Source organism: Anopheles marshallii, chromosome 2 (assembly GCF_943734725.1).
Source record: "Anopheles marshallii chromosome 2, idAnoMarsDA_429_01, whole genome shotgun sequence".
Classification (NCBI taxonomy): Eukaryota; Metazoa; Arthropoda; class Insecta; order Diptera; family Culicidae; genus Anopheles; species Anopheles marshallii.
Window position 1 is genome coordinate 38760379 of NC_071326.1, and position 12722 is coordinate 38773100.

The 12722-nt window shown below is 42.2% G+C and overlaps 4 protein-coding genes across 4 annotated transcripts; all 4 read left to right on the top strand.

The window, feature by feature from the left end:
• Nucleotides 1-570: 570 nt before the first annotated feature.
• LOC128708917 (uncharacterized) lies at nucleotides 571-1057 on the top strand. The gene is made up of 4 exons (XM_053803898.1): nucleotides 571-605; nucleotides 689-750; nucleotides 819-933; nucleotides 997-1057. The coding sequence occupies exons 1-4, from the start codon at nucleotides 571-573 to the stop codon at nucleotides 1055-1057; spliced, it is 273 nt and encodes a 90-aa protein (XP_053659873.1).
• Nucleotides 1058-1753: 696 nt separating this feature from the next.
• On the top strand, nucleotides 1754-4476 carry LOC128706751 (putative zinc finger protein 66). Its single transcript, XM_053801693.1, has 6 exons — nucleotides 1754-1873; nucleotides 2015-2162; nucleotides 2256-3078; nucleotides 3157-3576; nucleotides 3651-3851; nucleotides 3921-4476. Exons 1-6 carry the CDS (start codon nucleotides 1754-1756, stop codon nucleotides 4474-4476), a joined length of 2268 nt encoding a protein of 755 aa, XP_053657668.1.
• A 976-nt stretch (nucleotides 4477-5452) lies between these two features.
• Nucleotides 5453-8278, top strand: LOC128718916 (zinc finger protein 43-like). The gene is made up of 6 exons (XM_053812532.1): nucleotides 5453-5578; nucleotides 5657-5789; nucleotides 5879-6887; nucleotides 6964-7383; nucleotides 7459-7659; nucleotides 7726-8278. The coding sequence occupies exons 1-6, from the start codon at nucleotides 5453-5455 to the stop codon at nucleotides 8276-8278; spliced, it is 2442 nt and encodes an 813-aa protein (XP_053668507.1).
• A 1026-nt stretch (nucleotides 8279-9304) lies between these two features.
• LOC128718915 (zinc finger protein 667-like) lies at nucleotides 9305-12496 on the top strand. The gene is made up of 6 exons (XM_053812531.1): nucleotides 9305-9430; nucleotides 9548-9665; nucleotides 9763-10909; nucleotides 10980-11399; nucleotides 11675-11878; nucleotides 11944-12496. The coding sequence occupies exons 1-6, from the start codon at nucleotides 9305-9307 to the stop codon at nucleotides 12494-12496; spliced, it is 2568 nt and encodes an 855-aa protein (XP_053668506.1).
• The last annotated feature ends 226 nt before the right edge of the window (nucleotides 12497-12722 follow it).

Sequence of the window (12722 nt, forward strand, 5' to 3'; positions counted from 1 at the left end):
TGCCATGCATCGATTGGTTTTCGTGCTCTGAAATCCTGGACCATATGTTGTCTGCGTTGGCTTACCTATTGTAGTTTAATCTACTCAGGCTACTGATGTTAGTAAACTTAAGTAGCTCTATCTCTATTCTAACATAAAGTTAGATATGATTACCATATAAATAGAGCATGGGAACATGCTGCATAAAAAATATCCTAAATTGTACTGCTTTATAATGGCGACTAACCTAAAGCAAAACAAAAAAATCGTGAAACATCTCAAATAAAGATCATCAGCACCGTTTTATCACCAGCTGTCAACCGCATTTAATCTCCAAATTCGTTCTGATGTTGGGAATGCACCATTATTTAACGCTCAATTTGAATTATACCTTGTATGCTATTTACCTTGAGTAATTTTCCCATCTAACATGTATACATCTCGGTAGAAAATTATTGACATCTCGTCCGATTGTTTTGTTTTGATTATCATCCCAGAATCTACTGCGAGTATTTCCCTGGTGGCCAATAGAAATAAGCAACAGAAAACCAAATAACTGCAACTGTAAAAAAGGAATCTGTAGGAAAAGCCATGGAACATCAAGTAGACAGCATACTGGATAAAATGTAAGCGAAATTGTACCACAATTAATGTTGAAGGACTTTCTCCGGCAAGTAACTTTCATTGTACGATTGAACAATATTTCCAGCATGGACGTTCCGGGCAATACAGGATGCTTGTTGGCGAACAATCAAGGGTTATGCCTTGGAGGTAATTGGTTATATCCCATCTAGCATCATGCCACAACCATAAAAGAAAAAAATTCTTTTTATTCATAGTGAAAGGTAATGCATCGGAACAGTCTGCCGGAATAATTGTAGCGATATCAGATTTAGCATCGAAGTTAGATCCTAGCAGCAGTTCTCCGGTGATTTCATTGGAATCGAACGACAAGTAAGTTCATTAAACATGCCCATGACTCTAAACAAATGGTAAATAAACATTCCATTTTTCCAGAATATGTATGATCCACAAACACGGAATCACAGGAGCAATTTACAAACAAAAAGGAACGTAAATGTAATCTTACTTAGCTCGTAATATAACCCTATTGGCTTAATGTAAACGTTGCGAACAGCAGTTTGCAAGATTCAACGAAACATAAAACAGAACACAGATTCATAAAATAAACGGTAAATAGCCAGACAGCGCTCTGCACCATCGATTTTGCACAAGCAAACACATCGCAATAACACTAGATATGAATTTGTTGGCACTTTATAAAATATTTTAGTTTGGCTTTGTTTAATTCATTTCATGTGTCGATGAATCAAATATCCTTTACGTAGTGTAATATTTTACTAATAGACAGTATTCACCAACTACCGTAAGTTCATACATAAAACCTCCAGTTTGTATTTGAAACCCCAAGTGTGTGTAGCATCAAACAGACCACTGAGAAAACATCGCACGATTTAATTTATTTATTTGGTTTCTCTTATAGATGACGCCAGGAAGCCATTAGTTTACAGCCCGTTAAACGGTGTTTTGAGTAAAAAAAAAACATTTTTTTATTTAGTGTTTTATTATCGTTTGAAAATGATTACACAATTATTTGCGATTATCTCTCGAAACGTCCTTTCCACCCAACCATTGTGCAGCACAGTGCGTCTTCACCAAAGCGTCAAACGTCAAACGCATTTTTCCTTCGCTTTTGTTTGTGAACAGAACAGTAATGCTATACTGAGGAAAATATCATATTTAGTGGCTAAAAATGGAACAATTCGTAAATTGTGTGCTGTGCTTGACCACCGAGCCCGAAAGCTTTCTCAAGGTGTACAGCGACGAAAAGCAAAGCACCGATATAGCAGCGGTAATAACAAAACATCTTTGGGTATGTAGCATCATCATCCAGCCCCCTGCCAGTCCACAACAAACAAATGCTGCGAGAGCATATATTTCGTAAACACACGGCCCATTTTGGCCAACATAATAAAGCACGCTTTCCTTTTGTGATTTGTGTTTGTGTTTTTAGCTGAAACCGGCCAACGATTCTTACGTGTGTAATGAATGTTGGAAATGTTTGAACGAGTTCCACGAGTTTTACAATAAGCTAGAAGCGATACACTATCCACCAGATCCCGAAGATTCCTCATGCAACGCAAAAGACATCAGACAATATCGTAAGTTACCTAGTGGCGATAAAAACGCCACTCACACCAATCGCCGGTAGGAAACAAAGTAATCATTCCAAACAACCTATGATATTGTTACAGTTTTCGAATTTCATCCCGTGGAAGATGTGAAAATAGAAGAACTGTCACAGGATGCAGAACATTTGGAAGAGATCGAGTATGAATATTTGGAAGAGTGTAACGACGAAAGCGTAGACAATGAAACCAAACCACGGATTAGCTCTCGCCCCAAAAGGGCCAGTGCGGCACAGGCGAGCTACAAAATGGAAGCGGCAGATGCAGAGTGGGAAAAGGATTACCTAGCGACCAACGACGACGAGTATGATGATGATGATGCGGATTACGATGCAGACATGAAGGATGAAGCAGACTATCTGGAAGCGGATAATGATGATAGCGAAGTTATTGATTACGGAAACCATGACATCAAACCGGATGTAAACATAAAGAAGGAAGTCGTTGCACCGGCGAAGCGAGGCCGAGGCAGACCCCCAAAACTAAAGACAGAAAAAGCTGTAAGGAAACCGGAACCGAAAAAGTTGCGCCGAAGGGGTCGGAGAAGGAAGACATCCATTACCAGCAGCGAATCCGAGCTGGAATCCGACTTTGACGACATCGACAACGAAGATTGGAAAAAGTATGGCAATACGTCGAGAAAAAAGACACGAAAGTCGCTCGGTTTCCGGCAGTTGCAGGAAAAGATATTTTCCTACGTGGAAGAATTTACCTGCTATTACTGTCCGGAGAAGGTGGTTTTCGAACGTTTCCATCATGCGAATCTCCACTACAAGAAAGTGCACAACGAGCCAGCCTTCCTGAGGTGTCCCAAGTGTGGCAGAAAGTGTTTTACTCCGGGTGGATTTGTGAGTCACATGGAGACGCACGAAGATCCGGAACGAAATAAGTAATTTCCTACGAGTTGATGCTTTCCACAAAGCTGTACCCTAAACGATGATTTTTGTTTTGTTCTCTTCCAACACAGATGTAATATTTGCGGTAAGGTCACGGATCAACAAATCACGCTCAAGAAGCATATGCGAGCGCATCAGGATAAGCTCGAAAAGGATTTCCCTTACCCGTGCCATCAGTGCACACGAAGGTTCGAGAACGAGGAGAAACGAGACAAGCACGAACGATTGCACGGCCGGAAGGTGTTTATCAAGAAGGAAAAGGGTCGCGATCTGGAATTGCTTGAGTTTTACAAACGCATCTATTGCGATATCTGCGAAGAAAGGAGCCCCGAATCGACCTCGTTCGATAACTTCTGGGATCTGAAGGTGCACATGACCGGGGAGCATAACAAAACGCCCTACCTAAAATGTTCACTATGCGGTAAGAAGAATGCCTGCCGCCAACAACTGATGGTACACGTTGATGTACATAACAACCCGGAACACTATCGGTTCGTAGCACGCATGTTTCTTTCGTTTACCACTCTTTTGGATGTTATAGTAACATTTTTTGTATCGTTTGCAGGTGTGAAGTGTGCAAAGAAATTCATCAAAATCTAGACAAACACATGATCAAAGCTCACACGCCGGATACGTCGTTACCGGATGAGAAAAACTACAGCTGCGAGCATTGTGGCAAAATGTTCAAATATCAGACGAACCTTCGTAGTCATATCGATCGTGTGCATGGTGTGAAGGATGTTTGCTGTGACATCTGCAACAAATAGTAAGTGTTCACCTTGAAGGTTGTTTGAAATCCGGGGCTCTAAAATCTCTCTGTTTCCTTCTACTCTAGCTTCAATCACAAAGCTCTAAGTGCCCACAAACGTTCAGCACACACGGACGAGATGTTTATGTGTGAACATTGTCCGAAAATGTTCAAAACACGCAGCGGTCTCGAATCGCATAAGAGTGACCACGATGAAACGCTACGCAAATCGGTTAAGTGTACGATATGTGGTAAGGAAATGAGGCGCGGTGCCAGCATGGCGAAACACATGAAAACAATCCACTCACAGGAGGATCCGGTCAAGTGCGATCTGTGCGGTAAGATGTTCCGCACCACGTTCCACATGTTGCGCCACCGGGCAAACACGTGCTCGGCCACAATTGATTCGCGTCCGTACAAGTGTGAAGTTTGCGGTAAAGGTTTCGCCATGAAACTCACGATGACCGAGCATATGACGACGCATACGCGCACTAGCCTGTATCAGTGTGCATTTTGCTTCAAAACATTTGGTTACATTTCGAATCTGTATAAGCACCGGAAAAAGGCACATCCGCTCGAATGGCAGGAGGTACAGGCAAGACCCGAACAGGGAATTGCAACCGTAATCGAAATACGTAACTAAAGCCAACAGCAACATTCATTGATCGCAAACTTTGTTAGCTCCTAAGGGCTCGCGCTTATCAAGAGTTTTAAACACAACAACAAGAAGACTGTATTGTCGCTTGTGGTCTTGTACAAACATACTTTTTGTTATAGGAGTTTTCTTACAATATAGTTGAATGATTTGTTTATTGATTTTAACATGTTTGGTAACCAGCAATAGTTTTTTTTTATTTGTGATAGATTATACACATCACTGCAAACTATTGAAGTTTATAAGTACTTACTGGTTTTTCATCAGTGAGTCAGGATAAGTGACATGTAAAATGGAATAGGTATCTTGCGATCTAGCCATAGCATAGAATAATTTTGCGTTGTCGATACACAGTCGTAACTGTAGCAATTATAGTTCTGAACATATTGTAAGTTCTGTAATAGGCCGGACCGTGTAAAATGAACGTTAGGTGTAATTTGCTCACTTTTTTTTTAAATTGCATGAAACCTACATAAGATAAGCTAGCATAGTGCGTAGTATTTGGAAGAATAAAAAATACTGTTAAGCAATAAAAAAGTAATCTCGCCACCAACGCTCTATTGTGCTGTTCCGAGTTTGGTCCTTTTAGTGACACCATTATGAAACATGGAATCCAATCAATGTTCAACGAAAGTTTTGTTAGTTGAATTGTCTGTTAATCCTAAGCATAATCATTGTTCTCCACACATATCCGCACCGTAATTATTGCACACGTTTAGGGACGCATTATTTTTTAAATTACCAACGGTTTTCTAAACTTCAAAGACATGTGATGTGTCAAACCTGGCTAACGTCAGATCGAAACGTCATAATGTTTACCTTTTTTTACGTTCGGTGGAAAACAATACAAGTGGCATCACTGCTAAAGAAGTTTTCCCAAATCCTTAATTGTAAACTACTTTTCTAGTTGTACTAAACAGCGTAGTGTATCTCTTTGCATAAGAATCATTAGTACGTAACCGAAATGACGCACAACAACAGTTGTGCACTGTGTTTTGCAGTCGAATCGAAGTGGTTTATGGAAGTGTTTAGTGACGCCAACATCGAGCTCGATATGGCTTCGATCATATCAAAACATTTATGGTTTGATGTAGGTCACGTTTTGTTTGAGCATTTTTGCCGGCAAATTTAAATCACTCTCACGTTTCTCTGTCTGTTACCTTGTTAGTTTAAACCATCAGAAAACCCTCACGTATGTCAGGAATGCTGGACAAGTGTGCATGATTTTCATCTGTTTTACACCAAGCTGGCTGGTATTCATTGCGAAGATATCGAGGAAAATGACACGATAGAGCAGCAAGGTAAGCGACTTGCCATTGGTTCGTTATATTTGTTTATGTGTTGCTTTCACTTCTAGCGCCTGTAATCGATATGTGCGAGGTAAAGCAAGGTGATCTTCTCGATGAAGATCCAGAACAAGATTTAAATAACAAAAAAATGCCTATAACAAGAAAAATACCGACCAGAGTTACTAACCTGCCACTCAATAATCAAACCGACGCTGGGTCGTCAAGCAAAGAAGAAAAGAAACATTTTGTCGAGGTAATAGATTATGAGAGCAATGATGAAGATTTCGATGACTACTACCACACGGAGGACAATATGCTCGACGATGATACTCTTAACATTGACGACAAGGATAAACCACTGTCGGAAGAGTCAGCACAAATCGATGTAAAGGATATTACAGTACCTGAAGAACAGCCAGCAAAACGACGTAGAGGCCGTCCATCGAAAGTGAAGCAGGACGCCAGTCCAAAGGAAACACCCAAAGAGACACATGCACTCCTTTCCCCAGAAACGCCTAAACGACCCAGAGGACGACCTCCAAAGCATAAAACGAGTGTACAAGGTACGGAAAAGAATGATAATCATCTCAAAGATACGAAGTCACCGCTCCAGGCAACATCCAGTACCGCAAATTTACCTATTAAACGTGGTAGAGGTAGACCACCCAAAAGGAAACTAGAAGCCGCAAACGCAGCATGTACTGCTGCCCTTAATACAGATATAAAGCTTAAAATTGTTGAAGATGATCAACTGGACTTGGAAGTAAATGGTACTAAAAGAAAAACGATACGCGCACGGAAACCAAAATATGAAAGTGAAAGCGACCAGGACAGTTATTCAGATTACGAAAAATCACAACATAGAAAGACACCCGGCAAACGTATGCGAAACGATCGAGATGAGCGAATATTTAAGTATGTGAAAGAATTTTGCTGTCACTACTGTGTGGACCACGTGTCCTTTAAGCGTTTTATTGATGCGGACCGACATTACAAGCTGGTGCACAATGAGCCGGGCTTTTTAAAGTGCACGCTGTGTGAAAAGAAATGCTTTACGCCTGGCATGTTTGTAAGCCACATGGAAACGCACGAGGATCCGGAAAAGAATAAGTTAGTGTCGATTGGTTTGGTAAACACACTCGGTATGGTTGTCGTAATGTAAATTATTTCCTTTCCTTTTGAATAGATGCAACGTTTGTGGAAAAATTACGGACTGTAACATCTCGCTCAAGAAGCATATGCGTGTACATCTCGGTCAACTGGAACAGGATCTGCCGTTCCCTTGCAGTCGTTGTAAGCGAAAGTTTGAGTCGGAGGAGTTGCGTAACAAGCACGAAAAATTGCACGTACCGAAACCACTCGTTAAGCGTGAGAAGGGACCGGATCTGGAGCTGCTTGCCTTCTACAAACGCATCTATTGTGATGTGTGCGAAGAGAATGCACCTGAAACGACCTCTTTCGAGAACTTCTGGGATCTGCGGGTACATATGGAGCAGGAACACAACAAGGGAGCCTACCTAAAGTGTCCAATTTGTAACAAGAGAAATCTGTACCGGCAGCACCTGATCACGCACATTGATTTGCACAACAATCCGGAGAAGTATCGGTATGTAATACATGTATACAAAGGAAAAAAGGGAGAAACAGATCGTACGTGAATGTTATTATTTATCGTTAACAGATGTGAAGTTTGTAAGGAGATCTACCAGAACCTTGACTCGCACATGGTTAAAGCGCATACACCAACCACGGCGATACCAGCGGATAAGAAGTACAAGTGTGACCAGTGTGGAAGAATGTTTAACTTCTTGGCCAATTTGAAAATGCATATCGATTGCATTCACGGTTCGAAAGATGTGCGGTGCAACGTTTGCGACAAATAGTACGTAATATTGGTAGCGTTTTGATGTTTTTACGCCTAGATAATCATATTTTCGTCTTCTTACAGTTTCAATCTGAAAGCTTTCCGAGCGCACAAACGAACAGCCCACACGGACCAGATGCTCATGTGCGAACACTGCCCAAAGATGTTCAAAACACGTGGTGCATTGGAAGTGCACAAAGCCATTCACGACGATAGTTTGGTACAGTTTACTACCTGTAAGCTGTGCGACAAGCAAATACGGCTAACGAACGTGAAGAAGCACATGATGTCGCAACACTCCCAGGATGGTCCAGTTAGCTGTGAACTGTGTGGTAAAACATTCCGCACGATGTTCCACATGAAGCGCCACCAGAAGAACACGTGTGAGGCAACGATCGATTCGCGTAAGCACAAGTGCGAGGTGTGCGGCAAAGGGTTCTGCTTGAAGCTGACGATGATCGAGCACATGACGACGCACACGCGTTCAAACAAGTACCAATGTGCGTTTTGCTTTAAATCGTTTGGCTACATCTCCAATCTGTACAAACATCGTAAGAAGGCACATCCGCTCGAATGGCAAGAAATACAGGCACGGCCGGAGGAGAACATTGCGTCGGTTATTGTTGTGAGGAACTAGAACTATTTTCCTCATCTTCAACATGGCAATATCAAATCTCTTTTAAATGGTGTGATGATCTGCTTAAAGTTGAAGACCATGTCCTTCTTTGAAGAACCACATCCTGTGCAATTTCTGGCTTTCCTTGATCTTTCTTTACCCGTATCCTTGATAATCAATCCTGTGTCCCTGGTCCTGAAACGATTTTTTTTACCCGATCTTGTTCACATGGTAAAAAACCAACCCCAAGAAGATACAGGTTGATAAAGGTGAAATGTGTATGGTATGGTATAGTGTGGTTGCAAAAAAAAACATCAAGTCTGTTGTATTTGGGTTACAACTAAATGGATGAAACGACTTCTTGGCTGCAATTATTGGCTATTACAACTGCAATGCGCTGTATCAGATTGATGTGACGTTATTTAAAAACTAATTATAATTCCATCACATTTTGCGTGATCATATGAAAATATGTAACTAATTTTATATAGCTTGTAATAAATCATTTAACGAATAATTTATTAAGTACATGCTACTAATAACAGCTAAATCCAATCAACAACCTCCCAAACGCTTTTATTTTATTCTATGGAATATACACTACGAATATACAGTCGAAATACGTAATATTAGATAAGAAAGTACGAAAATAAAAGACCAATTTTAATTCAATGGCGCCTCACTGTACCGTTTGTTTTAAAAATCAAAACGCCGCTGTAGCCACAACTGCACGCAGTTAAAAACGCTTCCTGTTTTAAATTATAAGATGAAATTTTTCTAATTCAACAATGCAATAGCTAGCCTGATGTATGCTGCACAATAAAGTTGTTTTCTTAGGAAAATAGTGAATGAAACGATAAAATTTTAATTCCACAAACAAAACAACGAGTGGATAACGAAGCGTTTCACTAGTTTATAGCCGCCATCTTGCAATTGTGTAGCCGCGACCTCATTGCATCCATGGCTGTACTGACAGCTGAAAACACATCAAGCCATTTCACCCTTGTCCGTACCCACGCTTGGCATCAACAACGGAGCGTAGACAAAATGACCCAGGACAAATATTGCGCCCTTTGCTTAACAACAGAATCGCGATGGTTTTTAAGTGTGTTCAGTGCGGCCAACAAAAATCTCAACATGCCATCGATCATATCGAAGCATCTGTGGTTTAATGTGCGTGTCCCGCGTTTGTAGTGTTGAGCTTTCTGCACCTCCCAGAGCCCACCCCCATATATTGCGGCGTTGTTTAAAACACGATTTGTTTTGGATTAATCTTATCATTTTTTGCAGCTGGAAAAGGATACCGATCCGCACATCTGCATCGATTGTTGGACTACGGTGAATGAATTTCATTTATACTACACCAAACTTGAAACTATCCATAACGAAGGTTTGGACAATGCTTCGGGTAAGTGTTTTCCTCCGTCACTGCAGCACTGCCAGTGCTGCGGCTGTATTTGGCTGAACGGAAGAACTTAATGCACCGTTTCCCAATCCGTTTCCAGTTTCGGCTTATGATTCCATCGAACTGAAGAATATCGAATTTCTGGAGGAAGATGCCGACGAGCTGTTGCAGATAACACAGGTTTCATCGTACGATGACACCCGCGCTGAACAAGGAAGTGGTAAAAGCTATTCGAGCTTTGCCCAGAAGCATAAGCCCAACCTACTGCACTCAAAAAGCATCGACAGTGAAAAGGAGATTGAGGTAGATGGATACAAAATTGTTAAAATTGAAGTTGAGGATGATCCAGATGAGGATGACGAAACACCGTACGATGATGATGAGGATGATGATCAAAGCGAACGCGAAACTCTCAAAAAGGTTCACCTAACTAAACCAGTTATCTTAAACGGAAGAACCAATGTGAATGTTGCTAGTGAAAGTTCAACGATTGCTATCGATATCCTAGTATCGGAAGCAACGCCCGTGAAGCGTGGGAGAGGCCGTCCGCCAAAGCGGAAACCTGAACAACAGCAATCACATCATGCACACAGCGAACTGCAAGGGCCCGCCAAAATAAAGAATGAATTGAACAAATCTAGTGCATCGGTAGGTTCAACAGGTGGGAACGCAGAGGATGTGCCCGTAAAGCGTCGCAGGGGGCGACCACCGAAGAGTGCAAAAGCGCAACAAACCGTATCAAGCACAACGCCACACACAGAAACGAACGAAACGGTATCGGAAAGTACCGAAGAGGTGACACCCGAACGGTACATATCACGGTCGGGGAGGAGATCAACGCGCGTACGCAAAATCAAACACTACAGCGATATGGAGCAAGCAAGCGATGAAGAAAGTGAAGAGCGCAACGCAGAATACATACTGGGCGAAGATCCGGATTACGAAGCGAGGTTGGAGCTGCAGAAGCAGCTGAACATGGATGACTATGCCTTCTACGAGTACCAGTGCAGCTTGGAATCGGAGCAGGTCGCGCGCGACAATAAGATATTCCAGTACGTGGACGAATTCGCTTGCTACCTGTGCACGGAAAAGGTCACGTTTAAGCGGTTTGCCGACGCACATCTACACTATCGCGTGGAGCACAATCAGCCGCCGTTTTTGAAATGTCCCAAATGTGACAAAAAGTGTCACACCCCGGGAATGTTCGTAAGCCACATGGAAACGCACGATGATCCGGAGAAAAACAAGTAAGTTGCCGTTAGTTTAGGCTGCACAATGGGAAGGTCACCATTACCTACATTTTACCACTTCCAACAGGTGTGAAATATGCGGAAAGTACAACGATTGTAACATCTCGCTTAAAAAGCATATGCGCGTGCATCAGAGCCAACTGGAGGAGAATTTACCCTATCCCTGCAGTCTGTGCAAGCGAAAGTTCTCGTCAGAGGAGCTACGAGCTAAGCACGAAAAATTGCACGTACCAAAGCCTTACGTACCGAAGGAAAAGGGCCCCGATCAGGAAGTGCTCGATTTCTTCAAAACCATCGTATGCGACATCTGCGAAGAAGAGAGCGGCCATTCCATTTCGTTCGACAACTTGAGCGATTTGCGTGCACACATGGTTAAGGAACATAGCAAAAGTATGTACGTGCGATGTCCGGTGTGCACTACGCGACAGTGTAATCGGCAGCAGGTCATCACGCACATTGACATGCACAACAATCCAGATAAATATCGGTAAGTTGCTGTGTGATAGTTTGCAAATAACCAAACTATCGATTGAACAGAGATGAATCCGGAATCGAATCCTAAAATGAATCCGGAGTCAAGTTCAAAAACTGCGAACAAGAACTACTTTCACTTTATAAGCGGACCCGGAATTCATATGATTATGGAAAAATGTTGATTGTTTCCATCACTAACACAAACGTGGACTTTATCAGATCTTTCCTGGTGTTACTGTTAATGTTATATTTATTTTCATCTGTTTCTTTGTGCTAATGCAATTTAAGGTGCGAAATTTGTAGTGAAGTACACCAGAATCTTCACCAACATATGCTGAAGGCACATTCACCGAATACAGAACTATCGACCGATACCGCCAAACACAAGTGTGAACAGTGTGGGAGAACGTTTAACTTCTTGGCCAATTTAAAAATGCACGTAGACTGCGTCCATGGACAGAAAGACGTGCAGTGCAATGTCTGCCATAAGTAGTAAGTGATATTGCTGTGCATTTTATCCGTTCTTATTTCTAATTCACATTATCAATTCGCCTTAGCTTCAACTACAGAGCCTACCGTACCCACAAACGAACCGCCCACACGGACTTGATGCTTATGTGCGAACTTTGTCCAAGAATGTTTAAAAATCGTAAATCCTTCGAGGCGCATAAAGCTTTCCACGATAGTTCCCTGCTGCGGATGACACAGTGCGCGCTCTGTGGCAAACAAATCCGCACCTGCAGCATGTCCAAGCACATGAAAACGATCCATTCGGAGGACGATCCGGTAAATTGCGATCTGTGCGGCAAAATGTTCCGCACACCGTTCCACATGAAGCGCCATCAGAAAAATACCTGCGAGGTAACGATGGATTCACGGTCGTTCAAGTGCGAGGTATGTGGCAAAGGTTTCTCCACGAAGCTGACCATGGTCGAACATATGACGACACATACCCGCACGAACCAGTATCAGTGTGCATTCTGCTTCAAATCGTTTGGATACATCTCCAATCTGTACAAGCACCGGAAGAAGGCACATCCGCAGGAATGGCAGGAGGTACAGGCGCACCCGGAAGAAAACATTCCGTCGGTTATCGTTGTGAGAAACTAGGCAACAAGTGTTTGCAAACCGTATCTACTTAGTTCCGGCCCATTCTGTTGCGGAAAATAGCACACCTCTGTTTTGGGACGAACCCATTTCATTTTAATTCACCCTAGCCCGTCATATGCTTTTATAAGTGGACGAAATCTGCACGGACCTGTTATAAAATAAAGCATGTTAGAGACAATAGTTTACCAATAAAGATTTGGTATCATGTTTTAATTGGTTATAAGAA